The 26121-nt window shown below is 29.6% G+C and overlaps 1 protein-coding gene across 4 annotated transcripts; it reads right to left on the bottom strand.

Annotated features, from left to right (window-relative positions):
- Window positions 1-26121, bottom strand: LOC134684872 (serine/threonine-protein kinase Nek4-like). Of its 4 annotated transcripts, XM_063544185.1 has the most exons (18): window positions 25616-26121; window positions 24141-24404; window positions 23315-23415; window positions 22843-22939; window positions 19930-20037; window positions 16252-16409; window positions 15186-15570; window positions 14743-14958; window positions 12558-12734; window positions 11871-11925; window positions 9085-9176; window positions 8428-8558; window positions 7900-7947; window positions 5768-5916; window positions 5201-5258; window positions 4523-4604; window positions 4008-4022; window positions 1-2658 (listed from the first exon to the last, which is right to left on the bottom strand). In XM_063544185.1, exons 1-18 carry the CDS (start codon window positions 25721-25723, stop codon window positions 2545-2547), a joined length of 2358 nt encoding a protein of 785 aa, XP_063400255.1. In that variant the 5' UTR covers window positions 25724-26121; the 3' UTR covers window positions 1-2544. The 4 variants fall into 4 exon arrangements, with proteins under 4 accessions (XP_063400255.1, XP_063400263.1, XP_063400271.1 ...); XM_063544193.1 differs by lacking the exon at window positions 4008-4022; XM_063544201.1 differs by lacking the exon at window positions 7900-7947.

Raw genomic sequence — 26121 nt, 5'->3', positions numbered from 1 at the left:
GGGGGGGGGGGGCTGACACAGTATCTTAGAGCCATTGAAAAAAGTACACTGACATGGCTGAACATAATTATTTCACAGTTTGGCATCTTTGGTGATATTTCTTTTTTAAGAATAGGACTAGAAAAAGAGAGATCTAGGAATTGGTTACATTTTTTTAAAATCTGTTAAATCAAATGCCAAATTTAAGGACATTATTGTCTGGTAGATATATGTACTTATTTCATTAAAGAAAATATAAACATAAACATTTTTATGATATGTGATATAAAAAAAATCATATATAGAGATTATTTATTATAGAGATCTACTTTTGATTATCATACATGAAAGACACTAATATTCCAACTAATGCAAATAAAAAAGCTATAAATAACTTTAAATAAACTAAAATAACAAAATATACAAAAAGTGAAATTGAGGTATAATCATCAACTTACGAGCTTCACAAAACAACCTACTAACAGTTTGAATGTGTTGACCAAGCCTATAGCAGAATTCAAATAACTAGAGTTATTGTAATGGCAACTAGCTAATTTGACCATGTTCTTGTCATGTCATTCACAGTTCATTAAGCATAAAATGCTTTGCAACTATTACATATACCTTCAATATATTATTATGGATATATTTGGCAATGCATGCTTTTTACGCATATATATATAAATATAAAAGTTTGAACATATCAGATTTCACATCATATATTTATATGACATAAGCACTAATTTTGTTAATAACCATTAAAATGGACGGACAATTTATTTCAAGTTTTGGCTTGATGAGGACAGTGAATTTAGGAATGTAAGAAGTTTCATCAAAAAGATCCTTTCACAGTAATCAAATTAAACAATACCAATTTTACAGGAAAACTAATAAATTGCTTGTTTTTGCTTATTGCAAGGTGTTTTTTTTACAAAAAGGTAAACATAAAATATTATGTAGCTCAAAGCAAAGAATATCACTGTATTACAGGAACTGTCCTTATAATAAATAATATGGCACTTTCATACAATATATTATATACGTTTAGCATTATATTGGCTGATATTCTTACATATATGTAATACTGAATGCCCCATATAATGGAAAATATTAAGGTATCATTTCATACAAAGTTTATCTAATACTGCAAGATCAAGTCATCTACATTGATTCATTATTCAGAATCATATGTGAAAGACAACCACAACCACACAAGATACAACCTCTAAGGGTAAAAAAGTATGAAATATAAAAAAAAAGTATTCCTAATAAAAACTGCTAGACGTTCAAAATTACTTGGAGTGACTTGGAATCTATGGGCCTATACGGTTTAAATAAAGGCTATCTGAAATCAACTTTAAAATATAACTGAATTGCCAACAGGGTACCAACTTTTATCTTGAAATTATCATAAAAGATCTGATTCAAAAACATAGTACGTAGGTCACAGATAGCAGGACAAAATATGTAGGTCAGTGTAAAAATTCTTTAAGATAGATTTCTCACACTTTGATATATCAACAAATTTCTCACAGAATAATGATAAGTGAACTGTTCATCTCAATTTAGTTTACAATACTGTAAATAATCATATCCCAAAAGACATGATATGAGTTTAACACTAAATGAGAACAGGATTTTTATAGGGTATACTATGAAGAAAGGTGTCAAACTGAGATGATGTATAACAAGGCAGTTCTTCTTTAAATGCACTAATTTAAGGATAAAAAGCTTACAGGACCTTGCAAATACCATGATTGATATCTGAGGAATAATGTCTTGTAAAGATGCTAATAAAATTAGATGATACCATTTCACTTTTTGTGAACTCAAATGATCCAAAATATTTTTCTTTTGACTTAAAACACCCCTGACAATATCTATAATATGGTAATTTCATTCATACAGACATTGCATACTATCTACAGGAATCATTTTATTTGAGTGAAAAAAATGATTCATACTATAATAATGACATTCTGAAAGTGTGATGTTCGGTGTTGAAGAAAATATTGCCAAAATCAAATGTAAATATAAAAACAATAATGAATACACATGTAATTGGATGGATATGTCTGTAGAGTTATAAGAAACTGATAAAACATTCATTTAATACTTCAGTCTTTTAATACATCTGAACAAAAATCAGAGATATGGATGGCAGATTTAGAAGAAACTTTAATGGCATTATTTAACATGTTAGAATTAAAAAAAAAAATTATTTGAACAATAAACATCTTTTTCAAAAGTCTACGCTGTCCCTACAATGAAATCTGGCATTCCAATCTGACAGAGGGTTATAATCAAAACAGTATACACAACCATATTCTAAATATGCTCTCAGACAAACCTCTGTCAAAATTACCAGACATTTTCTTATCAAAACATTATATAAATTCTCAAAACTTAAGCTTCCACCTGAATGTGAATATACAAAACAACCAATTAAAAGGCAATTGTTAATGTCTTGATTGTGACAATGTAAAACAATAACCTTGCATTAGATCATTAATTGCCAGAGACAGAAAATTATAAAAAAAAGTATAATTATAACTTCAGTAAATATTATCTTGGCAGGAATGAAAGCTGTTCAAAACATTCTTCACAAAACTTCAGCTGCCAAATTTTCCCAGCATAAATGTCAAACTTTTCTTTTCCCATCAGCTGTATTAACTGAGGCTGAAAAAGAAATTTGAACATAAATTATTATACACTGTAAATAAGTAAATAAAAGTGAATATGTTGATAAAAGATGTATAAGTTTGTAACATTGCCTTTCTTCCCTGTATGACTAGCTTCATTCATTTTATTTGTACAAATTTTGTTATAAATAAGACATTGTATCAATTTAAGATTTGGTTTTAAGTATTTATAATCAAGATTATTCTTATAGTGTCTGGTGATGTCTACCTCTTCTTAAGTATTCAAATCCAGATGAAATTTTTCCCCACTTTCATAATAACTTGTCCCTATGCTTTGCCCATCTGAATACATGTCAGGTAACTGATAAAAATAAATTTTGCATGCAACATTCCGTTGTAAATTTGCAGTTTCAACATCATCATCCTTTTATATTACATTTTTGTGCATTTTAAATAGTTATTCAATGTTACATTTGCAGTTATGGACACATTTTTCTGCATTGTTATAAATTTGCATTATTTAATCCCACACCAAACCTCTAAAATTATTACAAAACGCCATTACACAAAAACTATGATGTTGTATGATCTATTATGTGGAATTGTAGTCAGAAAAACTCATCAGAATGTATTCATGGGGTTTTTTTTTTAATAAAAGCTGTTTTTACAAATTGAAATACACTCAGATTTAAACAATATAAATTTATAGTTTATATTTTTCTTTATATGTTTTTTTCCTTGTATGAATCTTGTTAGTGTTTCATACGCCTCAAAAGGCTGGCTGATACATTGTACTAATGCAGTAGTATTGACATGTAAATGTAGTATAATATTTTTTTGTATATAGTATCAGGATGCAATTTAAATCAAATTAATCATAAAAATAAATCATTTTTATCATGGTTGAATATTGTTTTTTTTCTGAAAGTGGTAAAAATTGGAAGACAAGAAAAAGAAAAGAAAACATTTCTGTTGCAAAAAAATGATTAAATGAATAGTTTCTTACTGATTTCACAAGCAAAGAAATTGAATGAGGTACAATTATCTAAATATCAGAGTTTTCACATATTAGATCTTAAATTGGTGAATTTGTTCTTTTTTTTAATTTGTATGAACAAATATTTGGTGTGTTTTAGTGTAATGAGACAAAACTTTTGTGAAGAAAAAATATTAGTTGACCACACAAACTTTGTATCAACTTACATAAATATGTGACTTGTTTGTAAAGGCATGTGTAAAATTTTAAGGTTTATTAATGGCTGAAACACAATGGGAAACAGAAGTTACAAAACTCTGAAATGATGTTGTGTGATAGGTGAGTGGAAAACTTGATGTGGTATATGAAATAAAATGAAAACACAACTTTATCTAACCCTTTTTACTTACCACATAAGTATCAGCCTAAAAGGAAGGGTTTTAATATGTATCATGATAAAGAAAAGTAAGATAGAATAGAATCAAGATAGAAACTAAAGGTATAAAAATAAAGGAAGTAAGATTTTTCCATTGTATTCTTTTAAATTTCTATGGAGAATAAATCAAACCAAATAAGCCTATAGAATGTAAGGATTTTTATATTTTATAAATATATTTTCTGAATGCAATGTATACATATAAGCTATCATGAAGATGGATGTAGAAACTTCAGGTATGGTGAATTACTTCCTTACTTCTGCACTAAATATCAATATTATTCACTGTCTAGAGAAAAAATTCCTTTTGAGCAAATGAAATGTGTCTTGTTCAATAGGCTATAGCCAAAATGTTTTCAAGTATGATATTTATAAATATTCTGTAATTTCAATACCATTTCATTAGAAATAACAATTGTACCATAGTAGTGTTCATGGCCTTCAACAGCTGTTATTTTTAATGTGTTAAATACTACTTATTACACTTACCTCAACCTCATCCTCCTCTATATTAGACAGAATTGTAAATGATTTATGTAGAACTTCAAATCCTACTCCATCTACACAATCCCTGAAAATAATATATTAAGCACTGTAAAACTAAGAAATCATGAAGGCATTAATTCTACTTCTTTTTCTAATCAAAGCATTTCAGAGGTCTTGCATTTTTTTTCTCCTTAGTGTTTCTTAAAAAAAATGATGGTCCTCACTATAATTTCTATTTAAAAATAAACTATAATTGTGTCTGTCCTTTGCAAAATGTTGGTTTTCAAACCTCATAACCATAATTTTTTCATGGATTTCATGGGTACAGGCTGAGGGAAACCAGGAATTTGAATGTTCAAAGAAATTGCAATTTTTTTCCAAGATTAAATGCAGACTTTTGGAAAACCTTGAAATCAAATATCCATGAAAATGCAAGTATTCCTCAATCCACGAAAAATTGGTTCAAATGAAAATAAATGAATCCACAGTATTTAACATTACTTTTACTATTTTTCTTAACCATTTTGCATAATTATGGAGTGCAGGATATGGAAATGAGAAAAAGTCTGCTTCCTTTTGTATTATTGTTACTTTAAAAACCAGGCATTCTTTCAAATAGCATATCATCCACTTTCACCTAAAAAGTTGTCCTATAAATCAATTCACTCTAAATTAACTTACTTGTGTAGTAACTGTATTCTACTTGTTAAGCGATCAGCATTGCACAATGTTTCTACACCTATAAGTAGAAGGACATTTTAAATCATTTTGCTTATCAATTAATAGGATATTCGGCATGATGATTATAATAATATATGGACTACAAGTTTAAATAAAACAAACATTGTCTCAGTGACCTCAAAAGAATGAACAATAAAAGGTACATAATATTGTAATACCAATAAATTGGTAATCTGTTTATTTAATTTCATAGATAAGAAGGTGTGATTTAAGTGCAAATGAGACGACTCTCCATCCAAGTCACAATATGTTAAAGAAAACCATGCAAGTTTTTTTTTATGTTTTTTTTACGGAGAGAGGGATCTAAACACAGTTTTTTATGTTTTCTTCACTCAAAATGATACGGATGGGTATTCATTGAATGTAAAAAAAGCTATCGCTCAGGGTAAAATATTTGTCATAAAGGGCCAACCCGTGGTAAAATCACGATATATTCAAGCCCCCATGAATTATTTCTTAAATATGTCTTGCACAGGAAAGCTTCTGTTTCCTTACACCCTGACTTACTTGGCAGGGAAGCAGATCTATGTATATCATGTGCTGGGGGTTCTGGTTCCTTTTTATCTTCTTCATCGTCTGATTTATCATCCTCCTCTCTGTTCATGTGTAATGTTGTGTCTAATAATGTGATAAAATTGTTCATTTCTTTGTTTTCTCTGAAACAGAAACAGATTTAATGTTTATATTTGCAGACATTCTCCTACTTATTACAACAACATGTGCATGGCAGAAGGTTACTCTTTTCCTTTTCTTTATTTTATCCTGAAAATCAAAGAAATTGATGTCATTAGAAAACGCTTGGTTATGTTAAATAACCCTTACATTTTGCGGACAGCACTACGTGCATGCAATACTTACTTTATACATTGTAGAAATTTATTATAAATGTTGATTATTCAAATCCATGAGTTATTCACATCATATACCTTTAAAAATAATTATAACTTTAAAAAATACCACAATATCTTGTGGACGGAAAGGAATTGAAATTTTCTAAATAATTTTCTAAAATAATCAACTAGTCAAAACACATACTATATGAGCAGTTCTGTAACTAATTTATTAATAATTTCTCAAGAATTATAGCATCGTTAGATGACAGAATCCATCAAAATATCAAATATAAGCCAAAAACTAGTGTCCAATTGACAAAATACATTTTTCATTCACTCAAACTAATTCCAAGAGCATTTTCTGTTAGTCATAAGGTTACCTTGTACAAAAGAATTGAAAGAAAAACGTGATAAACTTTTTAAAATGACATTCAAAACTAAAATATCAAACAGCAGTTGAATATGAAATGAACATCTGTATTCTGAGTAATTTATCAATTAATTATTAAATGTAAATATTTCCAATCCAACAATGACACTGCACTCTTGTTACCTTCTTCCAGTGTGGCATAAATTACAAACTCTATAACAACAAGTTTAATTTCTTATATAAATCTCTAATCAATTTATTGTACCATTTAATTCAAATATTTATTTTTTTAAATAGTTTGTATTTGAATCTTAATAACTTTATTAATTTTTAACATCAATTATTTTTTCTCATAAACCTTAAGGCAAACTGTTAATTATAAAGTGTTATATTCATTCAAACAAAAAGATATGAAGAGTGAATTTAAAAAAAAAATAAAAATCATCTTTACAAACTTTTACCATAAGATATTTGATAAATGTTATATCGAGCATCCAAGTATGTCCACACAACTAATTTGAAACTCATATGCATGTGTACAATATTGCAATATACCAAGATCACCAGTATAGTATCCATACAATAGCAAAAAACAAACTATTAAATTGAAACATTTAAATGAAAAACTATCTTCAAAACTTTGCATTCAGATCTGGTCATTAAAGAAATTCTTCCCTTATTTGATTTTAAATTTTCTACTTTTAGTAATATTTTTTGTGTTGCTTTTCATTGCATTGGTGGATAGTGTTATGAATCATAATTACAGAGCTTATTACTTTTTGAATTAGGAATTTGGTTATTTTCTGTGATTGTGATTGCTACTTTAAAGTAATTCATACAATTCCTAGGTGGTTCACAACCATAACTTTTAAAAATGAAAATTAAAATGTATAATTTCAACAAAGATTGTATAAATTTGGTGTTAGCTGATTATTTCGTCATTTTTTCATTCAAATACCATATGCTTCCATGTAGAAAAAAATTAACCAACAATTTCGGGGGATAGTTGTTTCATTGACAATCATATCCCATCTCCTTATCTTTTAAATAATTATCAGCTCCAAAACTGAAAATAATTTGGGAAATAATATCAAAATGATGATAATGATCAAGTTTAGTGGATAATTTTTGTTAAAAGTTAGTGTAACTGTCATTTAAAATCTTTGTTAAAATTTAACAAATTGAAAGCACTACATGAAAGCTGAATTTACATTGGAAATGGTCAGCTTGAAAATAAGACTTTAAAGTAAGGTACGTATTGAGTTGAACTTATTAAAACTTTTATTTTTATTGGTAATCTATTTTAACAAAACCTTGCAAAATTTGGAAATTTTTAATTGTTACATACTTATTGATTTCTACAAAAGCAGAGATAAAAAGTGAGAAAAAGATGTTTAAATGCAAAACCTTGATGATATTTATAAACATGATGATACCTGTCAGGATCAGAGCTGCCTTCATCCTCGTCATCAGATAAATCAATCCTATCATAATACATATTGCATATTGCATTATATATATCAAAAGAGATATATCAATATTGTTTTTGGCAAATGAGATACCAGAAAACAATGACACATTTTAGACCAGAAAGATAACTAAAATGCATTCAAAATTTGTTTTCTGTTTTTAATTTATTATACAATTCTTTTCACCTCAAAATTTTTATTGTACGAATGGAAAGTATGCAGTGTTACTGTACATTCTCTTTTAAGGTCAATTTCATTTTTCTTTGGAGCTTATTATGAATTTAGAAGTTCCACCATGCTTAATGAAAACAGACAGAAAATTCTCTGTAATGTATTTGGCCATAGAATTAAAATTAATTTGACTTTCAAAAAATGTTGAACTGTATATCATAATTTAGGAAATATGATTTTGAGTGAAACATATGAAGGCAAAGAAAGTTTCCCTATTTTTCATTGATAAAATCCTCAAAATATAATTTTAATAAGATAAGATACCTCTTGTGTTCTCTCTTGAATTCACTACTTTCCTTCATTGTTTCTTCTTCAGAACTAGAGCTATCATCCTTCATTGATGGAATACGTTTATGCCGTGCTGCAACCTGCACTCGTGGATGAGCTTGTTCACGCTGTCAAGAGATAAATGAAAAGCTATAGTGGAATACTTGTCTAAATAGATCTCAAGGATGAGAGAAGTACTGTACACCAACTTATGTTAGCTAGTAATTTATTTTTGTGTCTTTTGCGAAAAGAAAAATAACAGGATTATTAATCGTTACTTATATGTAAAACTTGGATATTTCCTCATTGAACTACATCAAGCAAATTTGAAAATAGCAAAATGAAATTGTTGGGGAACGAGCTAGTTAGTCCTAAATACAAAATAAAGTATCTACAAAAATTAGTTGGTATTTTTTTTCAGTATATTCATATCAAAACTTTTAACAGGCTATTTGCCAGTCATTAATTTTAGAGACTCATGTTATTTTTGCACTCATATTTTGAGAATTTATCATATATCTTCATTCGACAAGACATTGCTTGATCTTTTCCACATGATAAAATAAGTGCAAAGCATTACTAAACGTTTATAAGTAAAAACTATTAAAATTTATATGATATTATAATTTTTCTCAAACTGTCAATAAAACTGACCTGCTTCTTTTCTGCCTTTGTTTCTCTATTGGATTCAACATGTCGAACTGGTTTGAGTACAACAGACCTGGCAGAAACTGGTCTTTCTAGAGCTATAAATAATAAAGTATAGATAAAAATAGATTTATAGACATAGTACAAATAATTTGCGTATGCATATTCAACCTTTATAAGTTTCCTCACAAATCCACAGGTCTTGCACAAATAGTGCAATCATAAGTTGACTTTTTAAAAAGGAGGATTGCGGGTACAAATATTTCAGCAAAAAATTAAACATTTATTTTTTCATTTGAAATTTCGTTTATTACACTATTAGTTATTACTTTATGATATGGTACAAATATCAACCCAAAAAATCGATTCCGTTTGGCCCCTGATGACTTTTAAAATGTTTATATCATTAAAAAGCTCCAAATTGTCTCCCTTTGGTGCAAAAATGACATTTTTTTGGCAATAAAATTGAATTTTTTTTTTAACTCATCGGTGACCTATATTTTTTATTATTGTTTTCAAATAAGCTGTTCATAAACTAAATAATTGTAAAATTTAAGCCATTTCTGTAATTCGGTTATTTTTTTATTTCGATATTACCTCTATAAACTTAATTCTCCTATTAGTTCAACAGAAAACTAGAGGCTCTAAAGAGCCTGTGTCGCTCACCTTGGTCTATGTGCATATTAAACAAAGGAAGCAGATGGATTCATGACAAAATCGTGTTTTAGTGATGGTGATGTGTTTGTACATCTTACTGTAATGAACATTCTTGCTGCTTACAATTATCTCTATCTATAATGAACTTGGCCCAGCAGTTTCAGTGGAAGATGTTAGTTAAAATTTACAAATTTTATGAAAATTGTTAAAAATTGACTATAAAGGACAATAACTCCTTAGAGGGTCAATTGACCATTTCCAAATGTTGACTTATTTGTAAATCTTACTTTGCTGAACATTATTGCTGTTTACAGTTTATCTCTATCTATAATAATATTTAAGATAATAACCAAAAAAAGCAAAATTTCCTTAAAATTACCAATTCAGGGGCAGCAACCCAACAACAGGTTGTCTGATTCATCTGAAAATTTCATGGCAGATAGATCTTCACCTGATAAACAAATTTACTTCATGTCAGATTTGCTCTTAATGCTTTGGTTTTTGAGTTATAAGCCAAAAACTGCATTTTAACCCTATGTTCTATTTTTAGCCGTGGCGCCCATCTTAGTTCAATGGCTGGGTCACTAGACACATTTTTTAAAGAAGATACCCCAAAGACGATTTTGGCCAAGTTTGGATTAATTTGGCCCAGTAGTTTTAGAGGAGAAGATTTTTGTAAAAGATAACTAAGATTTACGAAAAATGGTTAAAAATTTACTATAAAGGGCAATAACGCCTAAAAGGGTCAACTGACCACTTCGGTCATGTTGGCTTATTTGTAGATCTTACTTTGCTGAACATTATTGCTGTTTACAGTTTATCTCTATCTATAATAATATTTAAGATAATAACCAAAAAAAGCAAAATTTCCTTAAAATTACCAATTCAGGGGCAGCAACCCAACAACAGGTTGTCTGATTCATCTGAAAATTTCAGGGCAGATAGATCTTGACCTGATAAACAATTTTACTCCATGTCAGATTTGCTCTTAATGCTTTGGTTATTGAGTTATAAGCCAAAAAATGCATTTTACCCCTATGTTCTATTTTTAGCCATGGCGGCCATCTTGGTTGGTTGGCCGGGTCACTGGACACATTTTTAAAACTAGATACACCAATGATGATTGTGGCCAAGTTTGATTTAATTTGGCCCAGTAGTTTCAGAGGAGAAGAATTTTGAAAAAGTTAATGACGCAGGACGACGACGGACGCAGGACAAACGCAGGACGACGGACGCCGGATGCAAAGTGATGGGAAATGCTCACCTGGCCTTTTAGGCCAGATGAGCTAAAAAGGACATTTACAAAAATGTATGCTTCTTTCAGCGGCAGATTGTGAGCTAAAATGTACAGTGACACCATTTTTTATTTATTTTTTCTATTAAGTATATGATAAAGTTCATTTATCAAATATTAAAAAAAAAAAATGATTTATACCCGCTACTGCTAGCCCCCTTAATAAACTTGGTATTTTTATTTTTATTTATAAAACAACAATAATAAGATGTGATATGAATGTCTATTAAACAATTGGATTTAAAAGTGAACATATGAAGACAAGTAAATACTTTGTGTACATATACAATGTTCATATTATATTTGCTAAAACCCACAAATAATCTGATATCTTTGTTATGGACAGCATTAATACATAAAAATGCTTTTAATAGACCACTTTCAAGTTCATCTGTCACCGGAAAAAAATTGTCAATTATATGCGCCTTTATGACGTCATTTACCAGATAGAGGGTGTATCCTGCACTATTAAGGTTCATCAAGCGTTTGAGTGATCGTCATTGTGCAGGATAACAGGATAAACAGGAAAAACTAGAAATAAATTGTTGTTCTGTAGGTACTTAATGACAATTCCCTAATGACAGCAGTGCTGATTGTCAATTTCAAGAATTCAATTTGCCAAAAAATACGTACAATATAGAATTATAGTTTTCCAACCATTTGCTCGATGTGGAATTGAAGTGACGACGCCCCTAAACGCACAAATGACGTTCACTAAAACCAGAGATTTTGACTGAAATGCATCGAACTCGAAAGTTGTCTATTAAGTCAATCTATTGTTTGTTATATGCAATGTATGATATATCATTTCATCAAAATTTCTACAGAATTTCTGGCTTACATTGAGCTGCCTTATCTTTCTCTCTTCTTCTCTCTCTGGCTGATAAATTACAACTCTGTAATAAATATATAAATTTATATCAGTTTTCCAAAAAATGATATTTTTTTTTCTTCTCCCTTAGAAGATTAATCTCATCAGTAAGATTATTTTTTTTCTATAGTTTTGTTTTGATGTTTTCAATTATAATATTGTGTTTTGAAATCAAAATATACTTCAAGTTACTGTAAATTCAAAAATTATTGTGAAGGATTATTTAATTGTGAAAAATGCAACTTTGGGAGTATGGCAGTAATAAGAACTAGGATTTTAATATCTGTATTCCGCTTTTCTTGAATTCGTAATAATTTTTTTCTTACTTTATGTCCATTCTTCATCAATCGCAATAATATATGCAAACAATAATTTCTTAGTATAAAGTTATATGTTTCGTAAACTACAACTTAAATAAATAAACTATATTCACAAGGGAAATGAAATTTCTAAATGAATAGAGAATAAATAAACATCAGACAGCAACCTAACAACATAAGTATATTGAAAGATGCATTTAAATCTCTCCCTTACTTCTTACATAAAATTAGTGCTTCATACCAATTGGTATTACAATTTGCAGACTAAGCAACTAACCCTTGGTGTATTAATATCTAAATCTTCCTCCTCAGAACTTGAGGATTTAGATCAACTTACCCTAGGTGTATTAATATCTAAATCTTCTTCCTTAGAACTTGAGGTACCGGTACTAGATGATTTAGATCCGTTAGATTGTTTTTCCTGAGAGAAACTTGGTCTCTTCTGTGGTTCACCAGAACCATGGTGTTGTTTAGGAGGAGGCGGAAGAGGACGAGGATTGTCAACTTTCTTTGGCTGAAAAATTAATTTAAATCAAGTTGTTACATAAAAGGATGCACATAGAGTTCACTTGTGGGTTTATTTTAATTAATTTCATATATTTGTATGTATGCATATAATACATATTTAAATTTAGGATTTAATACTGGAAAATTCCATAAAAGGGAACTTTATGCAGCACATTTATGTTTCATAAAAGCCAAACTTTACATTTTTTCTTAGACAAACATGAGACATTAGAATGTCACTTTAAATTTGAATGAACCTTAAATCGTTTTAAAAATGTCATGCAACATCAATCATAAACCTCACAAATGTTGTTTGTTATACACTGAAATATATTTTTTTTACATTTCACAGTAAAAGCAATGAAAACAATGCGTAGCTAAATCAATTTGTACTGCAGTGTGAAATTATGAGCAAACCTTGTAAAATAGACAGAATGCAAATAAAGCTGGTACAAGCATTTCCCCCTTTTTGAACAAAACATAGCTATGTACATATATCCTGAATTCCAATTTTGTGTTATTATCTCCCCTTTCTTACATAAAACAGTGTATAAAATGTACCCATATCCACACCACAGGTATCACACAATACTTACTCTATCATCATCATCCAAATGCTAAATTTTTAATTACTTTTTTGTTAATTTCTATAATTGTACATATACATTTGTATTATCAAATAATTCAAATAGGGAGAGGAGAAGTGACAAAATAGACAGATGTGAAAAAATAAATTTTTATTTGCTATCAACAACTGGTGAAAAGGAAGAGAATAAGTATTCACTGCAAGAATTGTTGTGTGTTTCCTTGTTTTTAAGATAGAACTAAAATAGCATTGCATTTATAAATAAGAAAAACATTGTTTCCTAGCAGAAGTATCACACAAAAATAAAATTTGGACAACAGGGATCTCCATGACCTGTTTTATAAAGGCGTCCCACAATTGTTCAAATGATCCATGCAATTGTTAAATTGTCTTCCGCAATTGTTGAAAAAAGTTTTTTTTTTTGCTTTTTGTAGATTTCTTTTCAGTAAACCTTTAACATATTTTTCCACTTGTATGCTTATGAAGATTTAACTTGTTGAACTCTGTCAATCATTATTATATGAAAGTGTACCTTTATCAACAGGCTAATTTAGTCATTTTTTCGTTTTAGTGAAAAAAGATTATTGTGAAAAAAAATTGACAGCATATTTTTGTGGCAACATACAAAATAATTCAATTGTCATCAAGCAGAAAAAAAGAATATTTCGTTGTGTGAAGAAATTTAGACCTATCAAGTAGCTTGAAACTTAACTTAATCTAACCTGATCAGTCAATTTTACTACTAAAATAAAAGTACTTTGTAATATAAATGAAAATACATGTGGATAAATGTTTAAACAGGTTATGGTGAAAAAAGTCATCAGTTTGTCCTATCATTAAACAAAATCATAATTAGCAAACTTTATACTTAAGTCAGATAGGAAATATACTGCATATGATATTTAGTAAGTGATTGTACCATAATTTTATTATACAAATTGACATAAACCTCTCCCAATATTAAAGAAGTTTCAAGCTACTCAATGAAGTCCATAAACATGTCATTTTTAATCACATCAGAAGCATTCACCACTCAAAATTTTTTAACTCACATTTTTGGCCTGTAATTTAGAATAGGTTTATTATTTCAACTGTTTCAATCTTCTGTAACACGACATATTTCTCACTAACCATTTCACAGCACATTTATAAATATTTTCTTTATTAGACTTTGTGATGATGTATGAAACATTTTCCAATAAATATGTGACTTTATGTCAAGTTTCTGCAAAGTAGATTTTAGTGGCAATGTTTTCTTTTCCTTTTGTAAATAAGGGATATTATAGCAATTAATAGATTACAGCCATCATATGAAAGTCATATCAGTTAAGAGTACATGTCGAGGACAACTATGTTATGTTAACACAACTTATAAAAATAACTATAAATTATTTTCAAAATAATTTCACACAAGTTAAACAATACTTACATTTTTAAATATATTCTTTTTATGTGATGATTTAGAAGAACTAGCGTCACCTCTAGAACTAATGTCACTCTTAACACTAGCGTCACTTTTACCACTGACATTACTCTTGACACTGATGTCACTTCTGTCTGTATCCAGGCTTGATTCTGTCTCACCTTCCCTAGCTCTCTTCTTCAGGGCACTTTCCTTTTTCTTCTTTGGAGAAACAGCTTTCGGCTTAAAATATTTTACAATACAATATATATAGGTATCATATAATGCAGTAATTATCACAATATAACAAACATTCACTTTATGTCTATACATACATGTATATTGATAATCTGTTCATGAAAATAAGATATTTCAATGTAAGATACAGATTTCTTTTTATTTCTTTTTTTTAATCTGCACTGTATGAATATATATTTTATCCTGTTGAAATTATTTAAATGAGAACCTACTACATCATTTACTTCTCTAACAGGATGAACTTCTACTAATGTATCATTGTCACTTGATTCTGAGGATGAATCCAATTTCTTTTTCACTTCTACTGGCTTTGCAACTTCTGCAATGGGAGGTAATTCTTTATTGGCACCATTGGATGGCTTTCGAGCATGCTGCTTCCTTAAAGGAGCAGGCACAGGCTGTGTATCTGTGTCATTTTCAACTACTATATTTTTATTAGCAATAGGTCCACTGTCTAAATTGTCTTCACCAGGCACATGTACCATATGTCTGCTGACTTGCACTGATTTGCCAACTTGCATGGCTGCTGAATTGTCTGGTCTAGGCCTTGGATCTGGTGCTGTAACTGGTCTTCTTTGGCCTGCTGTACTGGGTCGTCTGAAATGTTTTTATCAAAGCTCACATTTTTCACAAATCAGAAGTGTAATAAAATATTGGAAAATCAGGGTTTTATTTAAAACATACTGACATTTTAAATTTGTTTTAATAGATGATTAATTACCTCGATTTTATAAGGACCTTGCAAATGTACTAAAACCATATTAAGTTGGTAAGCAATTCAAACATTTCAAGGCGTTGTATATGTATATATTATTTTTCAAATATCATATTAGACATGAGAGTAAATAAAATAAAACAAACAAATGTTAATGATAAACTAAAATGACAGTAGAATGTTTTATAACTCAATCATGGTATACAAATCGAAACTGATTTATATCATGTAAAAAAAGTGAAAATCAATTCTAATATGATTGTAAGTATGATTTATTCTGCACATGTACTGTTTACACTAATTACTTGTCCATGGCTCTAAAAGAGCAGTTTGGTAAAATTTCCTGTTGAAAAACATGATTTGATGAATCAATTTGCAAATGTGTCAAAAGTTTTAATGAAAATCTACTAAGAGTATACAATTGAAATTTTTATCAAAATCAATGTCAAAAATCAGTGTAAAAATTCTTTCTCCCTCAACATTACCTACATGTTTAACAAATTGTTACTTTACAATTGATTGTATTGACACTTTTTATCACTCTCATTAATAATTTTCATTACCCTTTCTTGGTTTCTTCTAAAAAGACTGCAATATTTCTTTTAATGTATGGATCTCTGAGAATTCTACTGACAGTAGGCCTTCGTTCTGGCTCTTGGTGTAACATGTTACGGATGATTTGCTGTAGCTCAGGGCTGTATTTCTTTGGTAATGGAGGCATCTGTTGTTTTAGAAAAAAATCCTCTATTTTAAACTAAATTGTTTTACTATTTTCATCTTTTTCTATTCCTTCAAATTTAGGTTTATCCACTTCATTTGAACTTTGGTGGATTGTTGTAACATTTGCAATCATACCACATCACCTTATTTTAATGTTAAATGCTATCAGACATTTCACTATTAATTTGTTAAGTCTTTTTATCAAAAACATGTACATGTATGTAATTTTTAATTCTTATCTTCTGACAAAATTGACTAAAAAGATTCTATAAAAATCCAAGTCTGTTGGAATTTAAAATATATTTGTTTTTACCTGAATTTGAAATTAACTGTTTACATCTTTTTACATTTAAAAATATGACAAATAATAATCAGAGTGTTTGCTAACTACAGGGTAAAGATTGCAATCATTTTGCAGTGGGAACTAAGAATAAAGCATTGCATTGTATTAAAGGGAAACTTCGCAAAAAAATCAAAAATTGATATTATGTCCATTCTGTATAAAAATGCTCAAATTTATAAATATTAAAGTTTTATTCCGCTAGATAAGAGATCACCATCGATTTTAAATTTTGAGTATCAGTTCTCTGCCTTCCGCCATTTTGTTATCTTGTCCAAATAAAAATCACGATATGTCTATAAACCACAAAGAAACAAAACTACAGTAACCGATGTATTCTTAATTACATGTCGATATCTTGTCAATCGTACGGTTGTTTTATCTGACTAACTAACTTGATACGGAAAATGTTCTTATTTTTTTAATAACCATATAGTCTGTTATTTTTAAACTGTTAATATTGGAATTATTTAAAAAGTCAAAGTTCAAATCCTAAATAAGTGTTCCGTGTAAATTGTTTTCGAAAATCTAATTCGTTCATAATTCTTTAAAGTAATATACTTTATTCAAATAAATTAGGATCTTCACTCCACTGATCACCCGCATGGCTTAATGTATTACTCCCAAAGGTATTGTGAGGGGTGTAAGGTGACATGTCCAGGTATTCAAGCGATTTCTTGTCGGGCTTGCAAGTTCATGCATCGTTTCACTTCTGTAGGTATTAAAATCAGTGTACACGGCCGATAACTTATAACTTTCCATTTTGAACTATCAGGTGCATGTATAATATACATCTCTGTCTTGCGTGTCCGAAAGTGATATAATATACTAGTCATTACTTAACTCATACGCTTGTTTATAAATAAAATTTCTGGTATAAAGAATATTATTTATTAAAAAAAAAAATGATACAAAAAAAAAAAAAAAAAAATTGAAGATATACAAATATACGTATTTTTTCCAAGGGTTAATTTGGGAAAATCAGAGACATATAATTGTATTATATGTCTCTGGGAAAATGTAATATTTACTCGTTGTGAATAGTAAAGGACATAGTTGGATCATTCCAGAAATGTTGATTAAAAAAATGTGCGCACTTGTCGACGATTCGTTTATACGCCCGGATAGAAAGTTACGGAACTACAGTGCAATTTAAAATATATACATGTATACATTGAACATAAGAAAGAAACATACATTTTGTGCAAATTGGGGTAAAAGTTTTGTAAATAGACTAGTCCACGTATACCAACAGTATGTAATCATCCAATTCGATAGACTATTGTATACCAAAAGAAGAAGAAGAAGAGGACCAATTTGATTTAAATACAGGTCGATCTGTAACTTGCTTTGGTTCATCGAAGTTATGAACATAGTAAAATCACAGATTTATATATCAATTAGATTGTTCTCGAATAAAGAAAGAAATTCGTCATCACCACAATTGTTCCGACGTATGCAACTGGACGTACACTAATAATCCCCGAGGGATGTGAATATTTTCTAGGAAAGCTATTGAGTATTAAAATTTCAAATCATTTTCGGGATTTATTTTCTTTCTTGATATTCAATGACAGCAAATTTAAAGAATAAACTGCTTGTCAGATATTTGTCCGCTTTAGGGGTATTCTTGCCAGTTGAACAGACTTATAATTACATTCAAAAATAGGGAAAGATGACATTAAATTTTTTGTCTTTTGTTTTTAAACATCTTTGGTCAAACAGTTATTAAGTATTATACGTCCCCGATTATGATTAAATTTGGTTGACGTTTTTCACACTTGATAAAGAATATCTATTCGTAATTTTTCGATTCCATTCTAAGAAGACCTTAAATTTGCTGTCAACTTTTTAAAACTTCTCAAGTAGAAAAATATTTTTTTCTTTATTCGTTCATATTATATTCCACTTCGGTAGAGTTATATTCAGTGACTTCCAGTTATTAATTTATACGTTGCTTTTAAAAAGTATAAATCTAAGTGTTCTCATTCATTTATTTGCCTAATAAAGACAAATAAAAATACTTTGGTAAAGCTATTTATAATTTCTAAGTTCTCCTTTTTATTAGACATCAATCAAGGACAAAAGGTGTAAATCATTTCAATCGGACATATGATTTAAGTTTCCCGTCTTTAACCGAAAATTGTGTATTTCTTAGTAAATTAACTTATTTGAATTCAAATAAATAATAGCACCAAACATAATTAAATAATTCTACGGCGATCAATTTTTATTTGTCACCAACTTGAATATATATTTTAAATATGTATATTGAATGCTCCCTTGTCTTATAATTCACTGATCCGAATAGACAGTCACCACACCTGGCAAGGTGTGCCCGAGAGGCGTGGTTAAATACCGAAGTGCAAATAACAATTTACCTTTCAACAAGCCATCTACGAGTATTGCCACAGAACCGTGAATACACACATCGTATCAACCAAGTCATAGCAGAGATGGTAAAAGGTCAATAAGAGTACACCAACATATTGTCTTTACAGATTATTGTACTTTACTTTGTTCACCTTATCAGTCCGAAAATATATTTATTAAAAATAAATTTATAACTTTTGTGTTGTCTACAAAAATAATTCGAATATATATACGTTTAACATAGAAAATTTATCTCATGAATATGTACAATTGAACGCCTGTGCGTTTTATCTTCTTATTATCGGATGGTTATTTAGATAAAGCATAAGTCATCGGCGCGCTTACGATTACGTTAAAATATGATTAAAAACCAAGACTTTTAATGATTGTATTTTAAATCCCGGCATGCAAAAACCAGGAGAAAACGTCACAACCTACAGGAAGTAGTTAATATTTTTTCATTAAATATTGAATTTCTCCTTTATTACTGCACATATAGCGATAAAACTTTGTGAATATATATATTATGTCATAATGAACAAATTTAAACCATAAGTAAAAAATCGTGAATTTTCCCTTTAATCATTGAAAGGTAGGGCGTTTTATGCACTATGTTTTGGGTATTTGTATATAGTAATAAAATCCTGCAAAATTAATAACTATCAAGCCAGCAACATAAGGGTTTTGGTTGCATGATCTCCAAAAGTGGTTATCAAAAATAGTGGTCTATTCTAATTGAAATACTGTTTAGTCTTCTTTATCAAATGTATTTCTTAATCGTGTTTAAATACTATATTGTTTGACTTACTCTGCCTTTGAGAATTTTATATACTAAAGCTTGCATGTCTCTTCCATTAAATGCATGTTTTAATGTTGCCATCTCATACACACAGCATCCTAATGCCCATACATCAGACTGAAAAAAGTCAAAAGCTAACAAGGTTAACATAGGTACATGTATATATTTTTCAATAATATCTGGAAACAAAGAAGTACCGGTAAGTTGATTTTTTGCAAAACTAAGTTGAAATGGAAGTTCAAAAAATGAAGAAAACCAGAACCAGATGCTCCGCAGGGCGTAGCTTTATACGACCGCAGAGGTTGAACCCTGAACGGTTGGGGCAAGTATGGACACAACATTCAAGCTGGATTCAGCTCTAAATTTGGATTGTGATTAAATAGTTGACACAGCATAGGTTTCTGACACAGAATGAATGTGTTCTAATGAACTTAAAATTTTTGTTTTCTCTTAGAGCAATTCACTATGCTGTTGAATATTTTTCCTCTCAAAAAAATGTTTGAAGAAATTTTCTTTTTATTTATGAAATTTCAAATGAGAAAATTGAACCCAATTTTTTAATCACATCCCCCTTTCCCTTATTCCAAAACTAATCTCAATTAAAATATTCTAATGGAGTTTGCAACAATTACTACTCATTTAAATACGTCATAAAATATTAAGATGTAAAAAAAACTGCTTGTTATCACTGAATGGTAAAGATTATTTTAATTTATCAGTTGGTAGTAAAAAGTGAATATACATTGTATATTGTATATATAACAAAGATTTAAGTTGATTCTGGACAAAGAAAGATAACTCCAAATAAAAAAAATTCTTACAATTAGATATTTCTTGCTTACTATTCTGGGCAAAGAAAGATAACTCTAATTAAAAACAAAATTGCTATTTCACAATATTTTGCAATAAGATATTTCTTGCCATTGCGCAATACTGTGCAATTGAAAAGACTTGCTATTGCACAAAACTTAATATAATAATTTTAGATCCTGATTTGGACCAACTTGAAAACTGGGCCCATAATCAAAAATCTAAGTACATGTTTGGATTCAGCATATCAAAGAACCCCAAGATTTCAATTTTTGTTAAAATCAAACTAAGTTTAATTTTGGACCCTTTGGACTTTAATGTAGACCAAGATGAAAACAAAAATGAGGAATCTACATACACAGTTAGATTTGGCATATCAAAGAACCCCATTTATTCAATTTTTGATGAAATCAAACAAAGTTTAATTTTGGACCCCGATTTGGACCAACTTGAAAACTGGGCCGATAATCAAGAATCTAAGTACATTTTTAGATTCAGCATATCAAAGAACCCAACCGATTAATTTTTTGTCAAAATTAAACGAAGTTTAATTTTGGACCCTTTGGACCTTAATGTAGACCAATTTGAAAACGGGACCAAAAGTTAAAGATCTACATACACAGTTAGATTCGGCATATCAAATGATGAAATCAAACAAAGTTTAATTTTGGACCTTTTGGGCCCCTTATTCCTAAACTGTTGGGACCAAAACTCCCAAAATCATTACCAACCTTCCTTTTATGGTCATAAACCTTGTGTTTAAATTTCATTATTTTCTATTTACTTATACTAAAGTTATGGTGCGAAAACCAAGAAAATGTTTATTTGGGTCCCTTTTTGGCCCCTTATTCCTGAACTGTTGGGACCTAAACTCCCAAAATCAATACCAACCTTCCTTTTGTGGTCATAAACATTGTGTTTAAATTTCATTATTTTCTATTTACTTAAACTAAAGTTATTGTGCGAAAACCAAGAATAATGCTTATTTGGGCCCTTTTTTGGCCCCTAATTCCTACACTGTTAAAACCAAAACTCCCAAAATCAATCCCAACCTTTCTTTTGTGGTCATTAACCTTGTGTCAAAATTTCATAGATTTCTATTAACTTAAACTAAAGTTATGGTGCGAAAACCAAGAAAATGTTTATTTGGGTCCCTTTTTGGCCCCTAATTCCTGAACTGTTGGGACCTAAACTCCCAAAATCAATACCAACCTTCCTTTTGTGGTCATAAACATTGTGTTTAAATTTCATTATTTTCTATTTACTTAAACTAAAGTTATTGTGCGAAAACCAAGAATAATGCTTATTTGGGCCCTTTTTTGGCCCCTAATTCCTACACTGTTAAAACCAAAACTCCCAAAATCAATCCCAACCTTTCTTTTGTGGTCATTAACCTTGTGTCAAAATTTCATAGATTTCTATTAACTTAAACTAAAGTTATAGTGCGAAAACCAAGAAAATGCTTATTTGGGCCCTTTTTGGCCCCTAATTCCTAAAATGTTGGGACCAAAACTCCCAAAATCAATACCAACCTTCCTTTTGTGGTCATAAACCTTGTGATAAAATTTTATAGATTTATATTCACTTTTACTAAAGTTAGAGTGCAAAAACTAAAAGTATTCGGACGACGACGACGACACCAACGTGATAGCAATATACGACGAAAAATTTTTCAAAATTTGCAGTCGTATAAAAACTAAACTGTTGATTGTTCTTTTTTTTAAATCTGCATCCTTCTTTGCATTAATAATCATTTATTCTCACAGTATATTCTGTTCTAGGAAGAGCAAATTTAACAAAAAAAGAGTTAATCTAATAAAAATGTACTACTGCAGTCTACTGATGATTCATTTATTTACATGGGTATCCATTTTTGTGGATTAAGGAAAATTACAGTTTTGTGGATATTTGATATCATGGTGTTGCCAATTTCTAAATACAAAGACTATTTTTGAAAAAAAATTTAACATTTAAATTTGTGGTTCAACTGTACCCACGAAAATTGGTATCCAATAATAAAGAATCCACAGTGAATATTTCATACTAATGTCCTTAACTTGGGTCAACTATTTTTGTACTAAATGTACAAAAATTAGAATGTAACGGACTAACCTTGTGGTTATATGGTTTATTACTAAACAGTTCAGGACTCATGTAATAAGGTGTTCCTATAAGTGTAGTAGCCATGTCTGTGGAACTGTCCAATACTCTGTAAATATATAAGTTGTCATATAATTGTATGTGATTGTATTTTGTGTGTATTTACCACTTATTTCACATATGAATGTGATGGAGTGTTTTTAAATAAAGCATATTGTATTGTATTGGTTATGAGGTTAGAAAAGTATATCACTTGCAATTTATTCATGGAGACATCAATGTATACAAACTCCGTTATAAGCTTATAATCATAACTCAGCTGTAGAATATAATAGTTATAAAATAATTATTAAGAAAAGTAGTCCTTACACATTTTTGTTTGTTGCTTGAAGGTTTAGATGAAGATTTCAAATCCACTTTTAACTAACAAATTACAATGGTAGTTTATCAACTTGCCATAAAAACATTAATTGTGTTATATTACCTTGCAATGCCTAAATCTCCAACTTTGATGATTTTACTTTTTGTTAAAAATATATTCTGGGTTTTCAAATCTCTATGTAATATATTCCTTTCGTGCATATACTGGAATAGAAAAATTATAGCAGTTTACAGAGCGACTTCCCTTCAATAAAAAATCTGCAATTGCTTTATTCAAATCATGTAACTTAAAAACTTTCTGCTTCATATATTCGATGATATTACGGGTGACCTTTGAAAAAACTATGTTAACAAATATTTTTTTGTGCCAAAAGTATGTCAGACTATTTGAGCCATGAGTTTTTAGCTTTTTGTTTATGTTTGTAAATACATTTTTAAATACAATGTAGAGCCATTGGTTGCTCTGGTATGGTGAACTTGTGTACATTTATGTAATGCTACTAGTCTGGAAGTGAGTTTCTAAATATTTTCTCTAATTTTACCCAATTTATCCTTTTCCTGACCTGTTGATTATTTTCATTTAATGAACATGTGGTTTGTTTGATCTCAGTATGTCATTGGTCAAAACTCGATTATGACGTCAAATTTTCATGCTTTATTTTGAAATTCCTATTGCGATATCATGTATTTCGTCAAGTAATCATTAGAGAAACAGATTCCACCACCAAATCTAGTATAATATGATATTTATCCACTCTCAATAGTTAAATTTCAAATAGCTCGGTGACTTGCACACTGTCATTAGTTTGTTTGTAATAATGTACATGTATAGAAAAAGAGCCACTTCAGCAAAAGCTTACTTGTGAAAGGCATATGAAACTAATTGTCAGTCTCCATCTGTGTTATACTATTGACCTACAAAAATGTACCTGCAAAGCCATAGCTATCTGAACAAACCATTCCACCACTTGTCTTTCTTCTAACAATGTCTGTTTTTGTTCCTTTAGTTTGGTATATACATCACCTCCTTCACAGAACTGCATAGCTATATGAAGCTGACCATCACGTTCAAAAGAGTCTTTGTAAGCAACAATGTTTGGATGTTTTAGTTTTGACAGCAGTTTCGCCTCTTGTTCAGCAGATGATCTTTCTTTCTTTGAAGCCTTTGCAAGATTTATTCTTTTTAATACATACTGTGGAAGAAAAAATGACAGTATGATTATGGATTTTTATATATATTTATATATATGTTGGATTTGTACACCTTGCCATTTTTTTAGTGTAACAAATAATATGGTTTAGATCACAACTATTTGAGTAACTGAACTATATATGGACTAATCCCAGAAAGTAAACATCATTGATATGGTACATAAGTGTTTCTCGTTTATTAGATTGATAAGACTATTGGTTTTCCCATTTGAATGGTTTCACACTTGTCGTTTTTGAGACCCGTTGTAGCTTACTATTAGGTGTGAGCCAAGGATCTCTGTTGAAGACCTTACTTTGGCCTATAAAAGGTTTTTCTTTTATAAATTATGACTTGGATGTAGAGTTGTCTCATTGACACTCATACCACATCTTCTTACATGTATATCTATCAGTATGGTGATGGTTTCCTGTAACTGAAGAAGGAACCCCAGCTGGAATATGTCCCAAATATTTCATAATGGGAATCCTCTAACAGTATTTCTACACTTCCAATAGTTTTTTCTAGATTTTGACATGTTCACAAACATGACAAAGTTGTATCTTCTGGTTTCAAACTTGGTGGTGTTCGTAAATAATGTATAAGAGGACAGATGATTATTAAAGAAAATATATTTTGCAAAATAAGAGCCATGAGATTTCATATTGTTTGTTACACAATTTAAAGAAATGGACCTAAAAAGATTTTAAATAGCGAATTCTATTGTGCTGCTTAAATCTTTTTTAAGTCAATTAAGACAACACAGACGTCTATAAAATCATCTTGGGCCGTCTATAATAAATATTAAGACACAGTACAATGTTTGAGTAAAATGTTTTGTCAAAATAAATGATTTACAGAAAAAGACCGTGTTTAAAGAGAAGAAATGTTTTTAAAGACAAGTGATAACTCCAACCGTCTATGAAAAGATATATAGACAACTGAATAACATTCCCTAGTATTTTTCTTTTGTTTGAAAGCTGTATGACTAAATAACATTTGTAATATTTTAACAGATTCTTTTTTTTTAAATATGTTATATACATGATTATTTTAAAGGAATTTCATGTGTGTAGATGATCCAAGGTGTCTCCCAGCCAACATATCAAGAAAATAACACCTCATGAAAGTGAGTATCATAGGGCCATGCATCTCAACTTTGAAGACATCTACATGTAATTGGCAATCAATTCTTCTTTCTTTTAAAAAATATACCTGTTTTCTGTCCCTTTTGTGTCTGTACAAAGAAACTTCACCATAACTTCCCTTTCCAATTGCTCGTAGGTACTCAAAATTGTCCATTGGATTGCTTGATCGCGACATTTTATTCTTGTGTCTTTGACAGTTTAAATCTACTTTTGAATTAACCTTTTGATGTCTATGTTTGTGAGATCAGTTTTCATGTTTCTATAGCTATATTTCATACTGTATGTAATTCATTTATTTGTCAATAAGTTCATCGTTTTATGTCATTGTTCTATAAACTTTTTGTTCTGTTGTAACTGTTTAAAAGTCGTGTAGCAAGTGACATTCCATGGGTTTTTTTCTATTATGGCTTAGAAGTTCAATTGCTTGACGGAGTAGTCTTTAAATTTGATATGAAAGATTTAAAATATTAATGCAAAATCTATTAAACTCAGTGTCTCTTTAACAATTTCCACGTTTCTAACAAAGCTTTTGCGACTATGGATTCAGGAAGTTTATGCAAAGCACCATGGGAT

This window comes from Mytilus trossulus, chromosome 1, assembly GCF_036588685.1.
Source record: "Mytilus trossulus isolate FHL-02 chromosome 1, PNRI_Mtr1.1.1.hap1, whole genome shotgun sequence".
Lineage (NCBI taxonomy): Eukaryota > Metazoa > Mollusca > Bivalvia > Mytilida > Mytilidae > Mytilus > Mytilus trossulus.
This window is presented reverse-complemented; position numbering and strand designations above follow the sequence as displayed.

Excerpts from the sequence above, each read along its gene's own strand:
- LOC134684872 (XM_063544185.1), bottom strand. The coding sequence starts at position 25,723 with ATGTCGCGATCAAGCAATCCAATGGACAATTTTGAGTACCTACGAGCA. Across the intron at positions 8,559-9,084 it reads CAAAGGCAGAAAAGAAGCAG|CGTGAACAAGCTCATCCACG; the intron begins GTCAGTTTTATT and ends ATCTCTTGACAG. Across the intron at positions 5,259-5,767 it reads TAGATCTGCTTCCCTGCCAA|GTGTAGAAACATTGTGCAAT; the intron begins GTAAGTCAGGGT and ends TTCTACTTATAG.